At 34.1% G+C, this 17,947-nt stretch overlaps 1 protein-coding gene across 1 annotated transcript; it reads left to right on the plus strand.

Moving 5' to 3' along the window:
* Positions 1-10,816: 10,816 nt before the first annotated feature.
* On the plus strand, positions 10,817-16,652 carry LOC136235637 (serine hydroxymethyltransferase, mitochondrial-like). The gene is made up of 16 exons (XM_066025456.1): positions 10,817-11,068; positions 11,169-11,219; positions 11,396-11,482; positions 11,626-11,747; positions 11,934-12,010; positions 12,927-13,051; positions 13,423-13,515; positions 13,938-14,030; positions 14,126-14,323; positions 14,507-14,611; positions 14,756-14,821; positions 14,980-15,057; positions 15,447-15,558; positions 15,650-15,760; positions 15,897-16,064; positions 16,356-16,652. The coding sequence occupies exons 1-15, from the start codon at positions 10,985-10,987 to the stop codon at positions 16,043-16,045; spliced, it is 1,551 nt and encodes a 516-aa protein (XP_065881528.1). The 5' UTR covers positions 10,817-10,984; the 3' UTR covers positions 16,046-16,064; positions 16,356-16,652.
* The last annotated feature ends 1,295 nt before the right edge of the window (positions 16,653-17,947 follow it).

Consider the following 17,947-nt stretch of genomic DNA (forward strand, 5'->3'; position numbering starts at 1 on the left):
GAGTGATATGAGTTTATTGGGAATTGAGGAAAATATGGTAGTGGATAGGACGGAGTGGAGGGAGCGAATCTGTGTCGCTGACACGACTTGATTTTTACGGTTTTATATGATGGTTCATGTTAGCCGACCCCGAATCATTTCGGGACTAAGGCTTTGTTGTTGTTGTTGTTGTTGAGGAACATGAAGAACATTAGTGAGAATAACTATCTTTCCATAACTAAACTGAATTTAAACAGTCCCGGTTCATTGAACCTTGGAAGAGTGAGGATCACCCAACAGAACTTCATAGTCTGGAGAAGAATCAATATAAGTCTTGAAGAGTTCTTTGTTGTTGCAAACATGAGTAGTTGCACCGGAATCATACCACCAATTATTATTTATGGTAAGAGATGCCATATGCAATTCTTGGATCATACCAATCTGCAACTCAGAAACCATGGCAATAATTTCATTATTGTCAACATGTTCAACAACATTTGCTTTGTCCTCACTCTCCTTTTTATTCTGGTTTTTGCTATCCTTCTTCTTGAGGTTCTTACAGAATCTTTTGATGTATCCTTTTTCACCACAATTATAACAAACAACATCAGACAAATTCTTCTTAAACTTTTTGTTGTTGTTGGGATTATTCTGATAATTTCCTTTCCTCTTTTTGCCTCCCTTCTGATTATTACTGACATAATTAACTTTTGAACTAGAAGCAACATCATGTTTCTTATCGCGAATTCGAGTTTCCTATTCAATTCGTAAATGCTTCTGAATCTGTTCCAAATTAAAATCCTCAGAAGTGTGTAACAATTTCTTCTTATAGTTATTCCAACTTGGAGGTAGTTTGGCTATGATTGCCCCGACAAGTAATTTCTCTGGAATGTCTATAGTAAGATCCTTAAATTTAGAGGCCAAGATAAGAAATTCATGGACTTGATCAAGTACAAATATAGAATCATTTATAGTAAATTCAAAAAATTTCATAGTGATAAACTTATCTGCGTCTTGCTTTTCTGAATTATATTTTGTCTCCAAAGAGATCCATATATCCTTTGCCTTTTGGACCGGAATGTACAAATCATAAAGACGACCAGAGAGATGGTTCAAAATATATCCTCTACATAGAGCCTCGTCTTCTTCTTGCTTCTTACGTTCAGCCACAATTCCATCACTATCTCTGTCACTCGGTTCTGGAATAGACTGCAAATCAATGTCCAGAATGTAAAAAAATTTCAGAGTGATCAGAAAAAACTTCATAGTCTCCTTCCAACGAGTGAAATTAGTCCCATCAAACCGATCAAGATTACCAACATCACCAACATTCTTCAGTGCGTTCTCCATAATATTTCCTTAAGATTGTTAGAGAACTTGGAATCACAAACATAAAATAGGGATGTGATTAATCACTGTCCTTAAGGAAATATTAGCCCCCACTATCAATTGCTATTGGGTTTCTGACTAAGTTTCCTCTAGGATTTCCCTAACATGAAATTAATGATAGCAATTTCATTAATTTTCTTATGAACGTATTTGAATAATTAAAACAATAAGTGAAAAGACATGAAAGATTGAAGATATTTATAGCTAAAAAGTTGGTTGTCAAAACATTTATAAAACTGTTTATTCTTATCCAAAATACAGATGTCTCCAGACAATACAGATGTCTCCAGACAATATAAAATACAGATTTCCTTCTTATTCTTTCCATGTGGAATTCCCACAACACCAATATTAAAGACTAATATCCAACACTAATAGTTGTAAAAATGACAAACAAGAACATTGGTACTTTATGACTATTATTATTTTTTAATTATTCATATAGATATATTATAACTTAGGTCTTTATTAATACATAAAAATATATTTAAATAATAAAAATTATTCTTATGTTTTTATTAATACATAAAAATTAAAGAAAAAATAATAAACACATGTCTATTCATATAAGTAAAACAAATGTTTTAAGATGCACATTGGGATCGTTTACTTCTCATCAAACTAGTAGTAACTAGTAGTAATGTCATTACAACTTTTGTCATTTCATTAGTAGGGTAAATTACATACGTGGTGTACAACCTTTACCTGTTATCACACTTTGGTGTACAACCTTTAATTTTGCACACTAAAGTGTATAACCTTCTGGTGACCTCCCACTAAAGTGTACAACCGATATTTGTGACTGGTCAACACAAGTCAACGTTGCCACGTCATCATTTTGACTACTTTAAAAGTAAAAAATTCACCTCCCTAATATGAAATTACTAAAAAACTCTCATCCCTTTCAAATTGAAAAAAAGTATAACCCACTCTCTCTCTTCCATTTCTCTCTCTAACTCTTCTATCTCTCTCTAAAAGCTTTCAATCTCTCTATCTTTCCCTTTCTCTCTTTAAATGTTCTTTCTCTCTCTCTCTAAGAGCTTTCAATCTCTCTCTCTTTCCATTTCTCTCTCTAACTGTTCTCTCTCTCTTACATTAATAAATAGAAAATCTAAAATCAGTACATACCAAATTGGGATAGAGTCCTCCATAAACACAATTGGTACATTAAAAAAATTTAAAAATTCTAAGGGCTTAATTATAAGTTTAGCTATATTAAAATATCTTTAACCAACCAGAATAACTGTCGAAACTTGGAAGTTGCAAGTTGTAACCATCTTCGTCCAAGCCACAACTCATGGTATAATCATCAAACAACTAACTTGCAAATGCAAATGCAAATTCCATATCCCTGTTTAGCCATTTTATCAAACACTTCATGCGCGCGCACCAAATATGGCAAAAATCAGTGTCCTTGCATTAGAAAATTGTATCATCGTCTTTTACTTCTGATTGTAATTCCAAAAACTCTAAGAATGCGCAACCAACATATAGTAGAATTGACGTGGCATAAAATTCGTTAGTTGTAGTATGTGGAATTTGAGTCGAGAACAAGGAACTGAGCTATTACCAAGCCGATTTCGAGGGGACTACTTGTACCTTTGTGATTTGCCTAGCTTTCTTCACATGGAAAAGAAGATAATTGCATATTGTTCCAGGGTTGTCCAGGATTTTAAGCGTTTGTGGAGGTTGATAAACGGCGGGAATAGAAGTAAGATTGATCTCAATTTCGCCTAATCTGCATCCAGCGTTCTGCTTGACGAGGTTTTTTGGCTAATTAGCAGAGTAGAAAAACAATACAACCTTCAATTTTAACCAACTCGAGTTTTCTATTTTTCATGCTATTTTGTCGAGTAATTCCATTTTGAAATTGTCTAACATTTTAAAGTTGTAATTATTTGGATTTACGATTTTAGGTGGATGTGGTGCTTGTGTTGTTCTGATATCTAAATATGATCCAATTCTCGACAAAGTAGAGGATTTTACAGCAAGTTCTTATCTCACACTGCTTTCTAGTGTAAATGGATGTTCAATTACAACAAGTGAAGGTCTTGGTAACAGCAAAAATGGCTTCCACTCAATTCACCAAAGGCTCGCTGATTTTCATGCTTCTCAATGTGGCTTTTGTACTCCTGGAATGTGCATGTCACTCTTTGGAGCCATTGTTAATGCTCAAAAGACTGATCAACCAGAGCCTCCTCTAGGATTTTCCAAGTTGACAGCTGCTGAAGCTGAAAAATCTATTGCAGGAAATCTATGTCGTTGTACGGGATATCGCCCCATTGCTTTTTGAGAGAGAGAATAGTTAGAGAGAGATGGAAAGAGAGAGATTGAAAGCTTTTAGAGAGAGAGAACATTTAGAGAGAGAAAGGGAAAGATAGAGAGATTGAAAGCTTTTAGAGAGAGATAGAAGAGTTAGAGAGAGAAATGGAAGAGAGAGAGAGTGGGTTATACTTTTTTTCAATTTGGAAGGGATGAGGGTATTTTAGTAATTTCATATTAGGGAGGTGTATTTTTGACTTTTAAAGTGGTCAAAATGATGATGTGGCAATGTTGACTTATGTTGACCGATCACAAATACCGGCTGTACACTTTAGTGGGAGGTCACCAGAAGGTTGTACACTTTAGTGTGCAAAATTAAAGGTTGTACACCAAAGTGTGATAACAGGTAAAAGTTGTACACCGCGTATGTAATTTACCCTTCATTAGTACTCATACGTTGAATTCTTGTGTGAAACTATATTCAACATACGAAAATATTTCTGGAGGAATAAAAGTGGGATCTTCATCTATGATCTTAAATGCTGGATCAAAAACTTTGCTTAATCTTATGTAGTTATGTAGTGAAAATACAGCACAAACTATTATATTTTGACATTGTAACGAGTATTTGAGCACTTTTTCTAATATTTTATATTGTGCCTTCAAAATATCAAATGGTCTTTCAGTACAAATCCTTAAGGAAGAATGAATACCTTTTATCCACCAAGTAATATTTACCTAAACATGTAATATAAACCCACATTACAAAAATCTAATAATTGTTAAAGTAAAATGAATAAGCTTAATGAACAAGATAGTTATCAGGAGGAGGTTTTGGAAAATTTTAGATTTGTATTGTTAATAGTATCTTGATATTATATGATATCAAGCGAATATAAACTCGCCCCACGACACTTAAGAGACCCAAACCAACACTCGGAGAAAGGGAACACGTGTCGCCTCTATAGCCAAACATGACAATACGACTCTATATTATATACCTTGACTCATGAAGTCGCAAAAGACCTATTCAATGATCCATCTGTTATAACAATTATGCTTGATCCAGTGAATCTCGGGCCTAGTGGCCTTAAGGAATATAAGGCCTTGATATCTGGGCACACATTCACCTATCAATAGGTGACAAGTAGCACATCTCGCTCCTCAATTCATAATTGTCTTCTATAGGCGAACACATTATAAATAGATTAAGCTCAGCTCAATGTACGCCCACTTCATTCATTCGTTAAGCTTACATTACATCTTTGATTTAATATTATGTTCATCCTCAAGTCCTACCTCAAACTGACTTAGGTATTAGAGCGGGTTAGCCGGGCAACGACTCTCTTTGGACTTGTTTCTATCCCATTGCAGGTCTCCAAGTGAACTTTAAGGATTCAACCACATCAAATTGGTGCGATGAGCATGGAACAAACATCGATAATGACTTGCTTAAGTGGTTCCATCCACTTATTTCCTCCTATAGACTCAGTGCTTCCGGAGTCCAGATTACGATAAAAGAAGAAGTACGATGACAGTTTTAGGTTGATTGTGATCTGGCCCTGGGTATGGTGAAAGAAACTGAGGCCCTAAACGCCCAATAGCAAAAGCTCCTAGGAACAATCTCCCGGTGGCTGGAAGAAAACCTGGGATTCGTCCACAATGTCATCAGTGTTATGCGACAAAAGCACGCCATCCAAATGGATAAAGTTAAAGAAAACCTAGAGATAGAAGAATAGACTCTCAAGCACATGATGTTGGAGTATGCTCTAGTCCCGAGATCGGTGAGGACTTGGAGTGGAGTGTTCAAGGGACGGACATTGTATTTAATAGTATCATTAAGTCATGCTTACTTATGTAAGATGATTACTAGAGTATCCAAGATTAGTGGTCTGCACATGTTTGGCAGGTTGAGGACCTGGTCAAGTGAAACTGTGTGGCGATAAATACTAATATAAATATCTCTGGTCTGTTATTGTCATAGGAATGAAGAATAACTAAAGACTAGTTTATGCCTTAGTTGTGATGGTGGTCCACTGGTCATAGACACAGAGTGTCAAACCAAGGGCATTGGGTTATATAGGAAGTAAACCATTGATCGATCCACTATAAGGAAACCACATGGTTATTAATGTCAAAAGTGTTTCTCATCTAACGGTCATAGATGAATCTTTAGTTCCAAAGTCACTATGGGACTTGGATGAGACACTCTTAGTTCCAAAGTCATTATTGGGACTTGGATGAGACACTGCATGCTTTTGTCATCACCTAACGGGCCAGTAACTTGGTTCCAAGTATGGGTTAGCTAGGTATGTACTGAATCATGCTGAGAGACCATGAGTGAAGTGCGGGAGGTGCTACTCACCTGAGGGAGAGCAAATATCACCAGCCAATTGATTAGTGGAATTAAGAAGAGTGTGACCACACCTGAATGAAACAACGAGTATTGCTTATTCAAACTTATTAGTTCACTAGAAGATCAAGAAACATTTGAACACTATACGAGGATAATAATATCGTGCCTCATGTTCAACTTGATATTGGTTAGCAAGGAGTTACTATGAAGTTACTGTTAGGTTCTCAATGTATCAATTTTTGTTACAAGGGGTTACTATGACGTTTTTATTCGGTTCTGAATGTGTCAATTATTCGAACTTATTAGTCCACTAAAAGATCAATCATCTTCTGAATGTGTCAATTTTTATTAGCAAGACTTTTTGCATCATTCAATAAATATTAGGACTGGAATTATACATTTTGTACGTAGAATCTACATTAGCTATTCTTGAAAAACTTTGAGGACATGTTTGGTTCATGGAATAAAGGATGAATAAAATAGGGGTAAATTACATACGTGGTGTACAACATTTACCTGTTATCACACTTTGGTGTATAACCTTCAATTTTGCACACTAAAGTGTACAAACTTCAGGTGACCTCCCACTAAAGTGTACATCCGGTTTTTGTGACCGGTCAACCCTATTAACCACTTGGTCAATGTGACACCTCATCAATTTTCACTCCTTAAAAATTAAGAGTGGTCCCCATATATTATTAAATTACTTTTATGTCCTTAATAAAAAAGTTTTTTCATTTCTCTCTCCTAAAATTTATTTTGTCCAACATTATCTCTCTAAAACCTATCTCCCCTCTCTCTCTTCGCCATTTTTTCATTTTTCTGCAACTTCTCTCTTTCTCTTTCTAAAATCTGGGTTTCTTCAACTCTCCCTTAAATATGGTTTTTTCAACTCTCTCTCTTAAATATGGTTTCTTCAACTCACTAAAAGAGAAAGACTGTCAAGCATAAGAATAAACCCCTTGAATAAATCCAAAAGTAGACAACAGATAAATCTTCAGATCCTAGATTATGGATTAGTAATGGAAGAAATAAAATTAATAAAAAAAAAATCACCCACAGATCTCAAACTCGGCATATCAAAGCATAAATCTGTTTCTTTTCTTTTTCCTTAATTTTCTTATTCTGTACATTAACTAATCCTTTAGCTGCTCTTATCATTAGCAAATATTTAGTTTTTATTATGTTTTCTTACTAAATCTTTGCTGGTAGCTACTGAATCCTCAGATTGTTGCTTTGTATAAGTTTAGTTTTGCACTTTTCTTTTGGATTGAAATAATTTTCTTATTCTGCACATTAATTACGTTTACCTCCACCAGAGCTTGTCGAAATTATGGATTGAGTCGACACATCTCTATATCTCCAGGTCCCTGCTTTTTTTCATGTTGCTGATCAAACGCACCATTGAGAAGAAAATCACGCCAAATCGGGTTCCGTATTTGGGAAAGCAACCAATGTTTCCATAGTCAGCAAGGATTTGAGAGAGAGAAACTTAGAGAGAGTTCTTAAATACATAAATATGAGAGAGAGATGAGTTAAGGAGAGAGGATCTAGAGAGAGAAAGGAAAAGAGTGAGAGAGGAGTTGCAAAGGAAGGTGATAAGGCTATTTTAGTAATTTCATAATAGGGTGTCAATTTTTTACTTTTAGAATAGTCAAATTGCTGATGTGGCAGCGTTGACCTGTGTTGACCGGTCATAAAAACCGGCTATACACTTTAATGGGAGGTCACCTGAAGCTTGTACACTTTAGTGTGCAAAATTGAAGGTTGTACACCAAAGTGTGATAATAGGTAAAGGTTGTACACTACGTATGTAATTTACCCAATAAAATAGTTATTCCTAGAGAATCATATTCCAACACTTGGTTCATTTTTTTCCCATGGAATAGCTATTACATAAAATTTGTATTCCACAATTGGTAAAATACGAATAACTATTTCATAACTAATATTTGTTTATTCCATAATTACCCTCTCATATTCGTTGATCATTTATTTCACCTTTCACATGAAAAATGGTGTAAATACGGAAAAAACGTGAAAAATAGAAAAAACGAAAAAAATGAGAAAAATATTAAAAAACGTGAAAACAAAAAACACAAAAAAGGTAAAAGCGTGAAAAACAGTAAAAATGTGAAAAATTGAAAAAACGTGAAAACGGTAAAAATGCGAAAATTGAAAAAACGTGAAAGATTGATGATGGTAATAATTAAAATTCACATTTCGCGTTTTCGCGTTTTTTCCATTTATTTTTTTGTATTTTTTCGCGTTTTTAATGTCTTCACATTTTTTTTGGCATTTTAATTGTCCTCGTGTTTTCTTTATGTTTTTCACATTTTTCTCTGTTCTTTTCATTTTTACCAGTGTTCACGTTTTTCCTTAGATAATATATATTAAATATTTAAATAATTGACGATAATTAAAATTTTAAAATAAATAAGAAATTACACTTTAGGATAAAATTATTTTTTAAGACTATAAAACTAGCTAACCTAGGTTCAATTTCAACAATCAAATATAAGAATAATTACTTTAAAAAAATTACATATTCTATTATATTCTATTGCTTAGTAAGGCCTTATTTGGATGAAGTGTAATTAAAGTAAAGTAACGTAACGTGAAGTAACTTGTTGTGTTTGGATAGAAGGTAATATAAATGATTGTTTAATAATGTAATTGTATTTGGTTTGATGGTAAAGTAATGTAATGTTATATACGAAATTACTCTTATATCCTAACTCTTATAACTTCTATTTCTTTATAAACTAAATTAATTTTATTGGAGGATAATTATTTATTGGCCTAATACACAAATAACCCCCTAAACTTGTCCAAATGTTGCATCTGTCCCCTCCAACTTTCAATTGTAACAACTTACCCCTCAAACTTATCCAATTGTAACAACTTACCCCTTAAACTTGTCCAATTGTAAAATACAACTCCAAATTGCTGACATGGACTGCAATTGAAGAAACACGTGAAATACAAAATCTGCAACGCTCGTGGAGTATGATAATCAGATCTTTGGCGTGATACGAATCCGGGAAAACTTTTTTACGGTTGCTTCAAATACGGGGTAAAAAAATTCCCAATTTGGGGTTATGTTTTACAATTGGACAAGTTTAAGGGGTAAGTTGTTACAATTAAAAGTTGAGGGGGACAGTTGCAACATTTGGACAAGTTCAAGTGGTTATTTGTGTATTAGGCCTTATTTATTTTATTGAGAAAGTTTAGGAGCATGAGTTGTATTTTTCAACCCAATATTTAAGTACTTGAAAATTTCAAGATTACAAATAATTTTTATTTTTCTTCCTACTTTGCTTTGTGTAAATAAAATAAAATAAAAGACTACTAGTAATTTTGAAGAAAAAAATAGGAATAACATGCAAAAATACTCCTAACATTTACATGCACGGACAATTTTATTCTTAACGTTTAAAATGAGTCAATTTTATTCTTAATATTGGTAGCTAAAAATAATTTTACCTCAAACGTTGACAAGTGGGTCAATTTTAGACATTTTTAACAAAAACATATATTTTATTCATTATTCTTCTGTACCAATTACACATAAGTTCATTCTAAAAAAAGATTTCATATTTTTTTATGATTTAATAATAAAATTGGAGATTAATATTTTTAAATTCAGTGAAATATTTGAATTTTTTTGTCCAATTCGTACAAAATACAATATATATATATATATATATATATTTAATTTTTTCACGTTTAATCATATATTTCTGATATATAACTAATGAGTGATAAATGACACACATGTGAAATGTATATGACAAGATTCATGATCGAGAAGACAATTTGATGAATAATTTTCCAACTGATCAAACTTGTCAACGTTAGAGATAAAATTGCGCTTGACTGCCAATATTAAGGATAAAATTGTACCATTTTAAATGTTGGGAATAAAATTGCTTTTACGTGTAAACGTTAAGGATATTTTTGCATCTTATCCCAAAAAATATGTACCATGCTTTCCCTCTAACCTGGGTGTAAGTAAAACTACCCAAAATTCACTCAAACCTACTAGGGATGACAACGAGTAGGGTACTCACGAGTAGTGTCAATCCCAATCTCAAACCCTTACCCGTTTATTTTTTTAATTACTCGTACCCTTCCCATTACCATAACGGGTATATGTTTTGCATCTCATACCCGTCCCATTTAATTCACGGGTACCCGCGGATATCCTTACCCATTAAGAATCAATAAATAAAATAAAAAATATTACAAATTTAACAAAGTATAAATTTAATAAATCATTCATCTAACAATTGAACAAATTGAACCTTAATTAATAAAAATAAAACAGTTTAGTGGTATCACTTAACGGTCGAAGAATAAAAGATTGGTGTTCAAATCTCACATCTTACATCTAAAACACAATAGTATTTTTTAATATATAAAAAAGTTATGACGGGTAACGGGTACCCTAGGGATATTCGTAGTTCTATTAGGATCGAGTAGTGCTGGATACCTACGGATTGAGTACCCGTTGCCATCCCTAAAACAAACCCTCACTTATTATCCTCTTAAATTACATCTCAAAACAAATAAGTTACCTAATTATACTTGCCCTCACTTAGTGTAAATCCAAACAAGCTCTAATACCCATTTTATTTCATTTCTGGAACCCAAACTGTAGTTGAGTGGGTATTCCTATCTCATATATTTAGATGGTTTAGATGGTGCGGAGTGAAAAAAAAATATTTAAGTTTTTAATGACAATTAGGATTCCAATTATATCTTGTATGACATTCACATTTAGAAATTGGTGTTAGCTGGTAAGCATAGTGTATTTTTCACCTTATTCCGTAAAAAACAAACCAACCACTTGTTGCGCCACCAACTCACCCACTCACTGTCACACCAACCAAGAACTATGATCCATTTTTAGTCTCAGCAAATATTTGCGGCATAGCTCAGCCGGGTCTAGAAAGAAACATATACGCACTCTCAAGGCGGAGCAGAGCATTAGCAATGTCAATGGCTCTTCGCATATTAACTTCCTCTCTCAAGAATCCATCCAAATTTTATTTCAATGGCGGTTCCTTCTATCACATGGTTTCTTCATTTCTTCATCTCCAACTTCTTCATGTTTATGTTTGCGCGCCATATCTAATTCGTTTTTATTTTTTATTTTCATTTGTATCTGATTTCGCAGTCTTCTTTGCCTAATCCTCAAGTTCCTGACAAAGAGAAAGCTCGTGCTACTGTAATCCCTTTCTTTTTTCTTTTTTGTTGTTTTTAATTTTTTTTTGGCGACCAATTGTATTTGAGCTAGTATGAACACATTCTTTTTCAGTTAAGATCTGTACAGATCTATTTTTGTTATAAATATTTTATGCGCTCATGTCATTGCAAATAATAATAGTTATGATAATGCTTCAGTGGATAAAACAATTGAATGCCCCGCTTGAGGAGATCGATCCCGAAATAGCCGACATCATTGAACTTGAGAAAGCAAGGCAGTGGAAGGTTTGTCTATAGATCCTTTTTTATGGTTTAGCTGTTTTAATAAGTTCAATGTTTTTGTGATGAATTTTAATCTTTATTTTGGATGTTCTTTACTTAATTTCATCTTTTAAGTAATAACTGGAGGATTTTATTTGAATCATTAGGGACTTGAACTTATTCCTTCAGAGAATTTTACATCAGCCTCGGTGATGCAAGCAGTTGGTTCTGTTATGACTAACAAATATAGTGAAGGATATCCTGGGGCTAGATATTATGGAGGAAATGAGTATGTTAATGCTGAATTAATCTTACTCATGTTCTTAGTACCGTGTTTTTCGTTTCGTACTAATGTATTGAAATAATGTAGCATGAATGACTGACACATTGTGTAGTTTGTTTTCTGCATCTGCCTTTATTATCAATTTCCAAGACAAGCCATATGGCAAGTAACGTGCAAGTTTTATTTAATTAGGTACATTGACATGGCTGAGACCTTATGTCAGAAGCGTGCATTAGAAGCTTTTCAATTGGATCCAGAAAAATGGGGAGGTAAATAAATCTTCTTATGATATACATGGGATGTTACTTGCTGCCTAGACCTCATACTTTCTTTGTGTTTTTGGCTATGTTGATACTTCTCAAAAATTTAGAAGATTTTCTTGGAAGATCATTAAAATCGGAACTATTGGAGAGAGTTTAATTGTTTTCATTTTTCACATCATTTTTTATATCAGTAAAAATGACTTCTCTTGATGATGTGAAGATATAACTTTACTTCAGAAGCAATGAGAAAAACTGCATAATATGGGCAAGGTACACATAAAAAGCAATCAGGGGTTTCTGGAAACCACTATGCTAGTAGGTTAATTTTACTCATACATGGTATAGATGCATAAGAGGGCAAGCCTTGGCGCAACGGTAAAATGTTGTTGTCGTGTGACTGAAGGTCACGGGTTCGAGTCTTAGGAGCGGCCTCTTGCCAAAAAGATTGGCAAGGGAAGGCTTGCCCCCAGTACACCCTTGTGGTGGGACCCCTCCCCGGACCCTCGCTTAGCGGGGACGCGTAATGCACCGGGCCGCCCTTTATGGTATAGATGCATAAGAGCCAGTGGGAACTTTGTTAAATTTAGTTGGGGTTATTTTCCCTGGCGAAGAGAATTCCACCCTTTAGTTGTAGATATTTGTGTGCCACACACTTGTCATGTTCTTTGCTTGGTGTATCTTATGGCATTATTAAGAATCATTTTGTGCTGGATGAGAAGCTAATACTTCTGGTACGTCACTGCTGGAAAAGGAAAGATGTATGTTTATGCATTATGTTATATCTTTAGAATATATGTTTTGTTTTCTGTAATGATTACATATGTCTTTTTTTAGTCTATCTACTCCATTTTAATCACATGGAAAGAGTTGCTCTTTAAAATTAGAGTTCTATTAAAGAGTATGCATATCTTACTTATTGCAGTCAACGTGCAGTCACTGTCTGGATCCCCTGCTAACTTTCAAGCTTACACTGCACTATTGAAACCGCATGAAAGAATTATGGCACTTGATCTTCCCCATGGCGGACATCTTTCACATGGTTATCAGGTGCAGATAAATTAGTATACGTGCACAGGTGCACACGTCTACTGAATTATGTGGTTTTTTTTTTCCTCTCTCTCTGGTTATAACTGGCAATTGTAAACATATTATGTTGTACAACTGTGGTTGAAACCATTGCATGTCATGACTCTTCTATTATGATTTAATTTTCTTATTTCTTTTTTTTTGCTTAATTATTACCTGTCCTGTTAATGTATATCTACTACTAAGGAATTTAACTGAAAAGTTAGTTGTGTGAATATCTGAACTTTGGTTTGCTATACCTGTTTTGAATTCTGCTAATATTGGCGAAGGAAGTAAATATTTTCGTAGAGTATGGTGCAAATTGTTATTTCCATGTTGTTGCTGTTTTACAGACTGACACAAAGAAGATATCTGCTGTGTCTATATTTTTTGAGACAATGCCTTACAGATTGAATGAGACTACAGGTTATATTGACTATGATCAGGTACGCTGCCATTTCTGTTCTGCTATATCTTTGTTGTTGAAGTTCTGATTTTAAAATTAGAAATTCAAGACTTTGAAGTGATAATTGTGTTAACTAGTTTTGGTAATGTAGAAAACCTAATTTCCGAAAACAGGAAAGGATGTTTTACATAGTTTTTCTGGGTGGCAGACTTAAAAGAGATATAACATATAAGTAAAAAGAAAAATGAAATACAAGAACTTAAGAGTCAGTATTTGTCATTATGCGGTTGCAGTTGGATCACCTAAAATTGCAGTCATGTGTTATCGTTCATGGATTAAATATGTAGAGAAGGGGCTAGGAACATGTAGTTTTGCCATACTTGTGGAAATGGAAATGCAGGGTTGGGAAGTACACTATTGTTTCAATAGGTGGTTGACTTGTGAATATAAAGTTATGTGCAGTTGGAGAAAAGTGCTACACTCTTTAGACCAAAACTTATAGTTGCTGGTGCAAGTGCTTATGCTCGCCTTTATGACTATGCACGCATCCGTAAGGTGAATGGAAGCTCTTCCAGTAAATGTATTTATTTGTCATTTATGATTATTATATTTTTAGTACTTACTGTTTAATGGTTCTGATCATTTGACAGGTCTGTGACAAACAAAAAGCAATTTTGTTGGCCGATATGGCACACATCAGTGGCTTGGTTGCTGGTGGTGTTATCCCATCACCATTTGAATATGCAGATATTGTGACAACCACAACACACAAGTCACTTCGTGGTCCACGAGGAGCTATGATCTTCTTCAGGAAGGGGGTAAAAGAGATTAATAAACAAGGGCAAGAAGTGAGTTCAATTCTCAAATTAAAAGATGGTTGGAGTTTGGACCGGATGCTTTAATTACTAATCTTCATGATCTCTGCTTTTCCTGCATTCATCTATCTCATTCTTGTTTCCTGAATATAGAAGTACTATGGTGAAACACCCATATTAGATAATCAATGATTAAGTTCCATCCTAATACTACAGGTGAAGTATGATTACGAAGACAAAATTAACCAGGCAGTTTTCCCTGGACTTCAAGGTGGTCCACATAATCACACAATATCTGGTTTAGCAGTTGCTCTGAAGCAGGTAAGGTTCCCCCAACAGGTCCCATGAAAGTCCTGCTCCAGTAGTTGCAATAAAGCAAGACTTTAATGTTCAAAGCCAGATCTGGAAATTCTTAGTTGTTTTGGGCATTTTCATGATTTGGGTTATTGAATATTGTTATTTCAGGTCATGACTCCTGAGTATAGGTCATATCAAGAGCAGGTTCTCAGTAACTGTTCTAAATTTGCTCAGGTATCCATAATGAAGCCATTCTAACCTTATGCTGATACAGTATGCTGGGATATAATTATCAATTTTTTCGGGCTTATGGATGCTGTATCCCATTATCTTTGCTGAATTATGTACAAGTAGTAGGCACTTGGCACATCTTAAGTTTGTTTTGCATGCAGAGCTTACAAGAGAGGGGCTATGAACTGGTATCTGGTGGCACAGAAAACCATTTGGTCCTGGTCAATTTGAGAAACAAGGTAAAGGGAGATACTTTCTTCTTCTGTGGTAGGTAACTGATTTAGATAATAAGTTTTAGGTGGAATTTGTATACCGACTCTGCAGATTTCTTATCATGCTTGATGATTCTTGAGAACGAGTTTCTAGGCTTATTTTGGAGTTTGTCCAATAGGTGCTTGACAGTTGTAATACTGAAACAGTGTTATCATGAAGTTTATAAACAACTTGTTTAAATGAAGTCTTTTCAGCTCTGTTGCTGGCATGTATTCTATGTTTCTATTGTAGTGAAAATGGTTACTTGAATGCAAATTTTTTGGTGGATTTTATTTCACCGTTAGAAAGGTATACATGTTACTGAAATTGCTGTAACATTGTCAATAATTTGCTTTGCTTTTGTAAACTTTGGCAGGGTATCGATGGATCAAGAGTTGAGAAGGTTTTGGAATGTGTTCATATGGCAGCTAATAAAAACACTGTACCTGGTGATGTATCTGCTATGGTTCCTGGTGGAATTCGCATGGGTATGGGCTTTTGTTTTCTTTCTTGGATCAACAACACATTTTGGATTATGTATTTCAACATCTACTAATTAATCTTCTTCTGGTGCCTCAGGAACCCCAGCTCTCACATCTAGGGGGTTTGTAGAGGAAGATTTTGTGAAAGTAGCTGAATTTTTTGATGCAGCTGTGAAGTTGGCATTGAAGATCAAGGCAGATACAAAAGGTGCTTTTCTACCTAGTCTTGTATTTATTTTGGTGTTTTATTCTATCTTGATATTAAAGGTTTTACATCTAGCTGATGGTCTGCAGTATAACTTGTACGCATACGCTTACCATAGGCCTTTTTTGTGTGTATTTAGGAACAAAGTTGAAGGACTTTGCAGCAACTTTGAAGTCTAATGCAGACATTCAATCTGAGATTGCACAGCTACGTCACAATGTGGAGGAATATGCAAAGCAATTCCCAACAGTTGGTTTTGAAAAAGAAACAATGAAATACAAGAACTAAGGAGACTAAATGGTCCAAGGTATATCTCCTTTCACTTGACAATGTAGACCACATCTTACTATGTTACATACATATGTTTATTGAATGCGAGCATTTGATATTACTCTTTTGGTTCATGGTTTATATTAATATATGTAGAAAGATCACTTCTAAAGTGAAATTCCTAGATGAATGAAAACAAGCGTGTTATATATCGGAATCTTGAATAACTTTGTCCAACATGTCGATATTTTAACAGTTTTCAATACTCATTGCAAATCTAAATAGAGGGGCACTGATATGTGTTTTTGTCATTGTGTTCTTCATGTAGATACATTTGTTGGAGAACATATCAAAGTGGTATTTATATGTCTAAATGAGTTGACAATGGAAGCTCCAGGATCATTCAATTTTTTTCAGTACCAGGATCACCGATGGGTTTTTTTTTTTTTTTTTTTTTTTTCTGTGGAAGAAGTCATAATTTTACTTCAGTTCTCGTGGCTGAGAAATAACAATTATAACTAAAAATGAGAAGATTTAGCAAGTTCAGAAGTTGTGTATTACAGGCAAGCGTGAACCTTGCACAATAATGAGATATCATTTGTTCTAATCAATTAACATGTTCTCATATCTGGCTGCACGTTTTATTGTATGTCCTAATCGTGTCTGATTGAAGATTATGTTATGAAAGCTATGTTTTAGAAATAAGGTTATTAACGTTTCCCCATTTTCCGTTTCCATATCCGTGCAACATAGGTACTACCAGTTATAATGCATTTAATTTTGGCATTAATCACATAACTTATTGTCAACTGCTGCTAGCTGCTCCAAATCCAAATTTCCAGATAAGTTCCATATTGGTATTATGATTCCTCTCTATGTTGATCCCAACAAAATACGGGATAATTACAAAACTAGCCATATTTTGAAACTCATTTACATATCTACCGTTACGCTAACGCCAATTCCCTTCCTTATGGTGCTATCAAGCTACCAATCAACAAGCAGATCGATAAAGTTGAAGAAGAAAGCTAATCCCATCCAGTCCCTTTGAAGGCAGTATCCGCCCTTTGAAAAGCAGAAAGCACTTTTTCTTCGAGTGGCCTAGTTCTCCAACTTCTTACAAATCTAGGCAATTTCATTACATTTGGACAAAAATACCATTGTCTTTCCAAATTCAAGTATATGGATATAGTCTGTCGTACCTGTCGTATTTTGTTAAAATACGACAGACGATAGAATATATAGTCTGTCGTACGAGAAAATACGACATGTGACATAATATATTGTCTGTCGTACCTGTCATATTTTTTTAAAATACGACAGAAAATATATTTTGTTGTACCTGTCGTATTTTCATAAATATTTAGGAAATACAAAGAACATATCTCGAATAAAATTCATAATAGGTTAAAATTATACATTAATTCTATTAAGTCACGATTTGAATATAATTTGGTATTTTTACCGCTTTATGTCAAAACATGACAAATTAGTTTTAATATCACAATTTTCTCGAAAAATTATTTTCGAGAAAATACCGTATATTCTAAATAATTTACGAATTGTTCAAATTTCAAGTAAATTTTATTAAAAACTTAAAAATTGGGCCGAAAAAAATGGATATCTACAAAATGAATAGTGCAATACACAATACACATTCAATAGCAAATGCTGTCCATGAGCCAAAAGAAACAACAGCATCTTCATTTTCACACTTATCACACAGTATGTATTTGAATAATCAACTAGGGGCCTTTATTAAATTTCACAGAATAACAAGCTGCAATTTACCTAGCTGTTTTAGGTAGAATTCTGCTCTCCAGGTCACTTGAGCACAACTACGTAGTTTTAGTGGTTCTCACCTAAGAAAGTGTCCTCACCTAAGAGGAGGTTCTCAATTGATCCATCCTCTATATATAT

The sequence above is a fragment of the Euphorbia lathyris genome, chromosome 7 (genome assembly GCF_963576675.1).
Source record: "Euphorbia lathyris chromosome 7, ddEupLath1.1, whole genome shotgun sequence".
Lineage (NCBI taxonomy): Eukaryota > Viridiplantae > Streptophyta > Magnoliopsida > Malpighiales > Euphorbiaceae > Euphorbia > Euphorbia lathyris.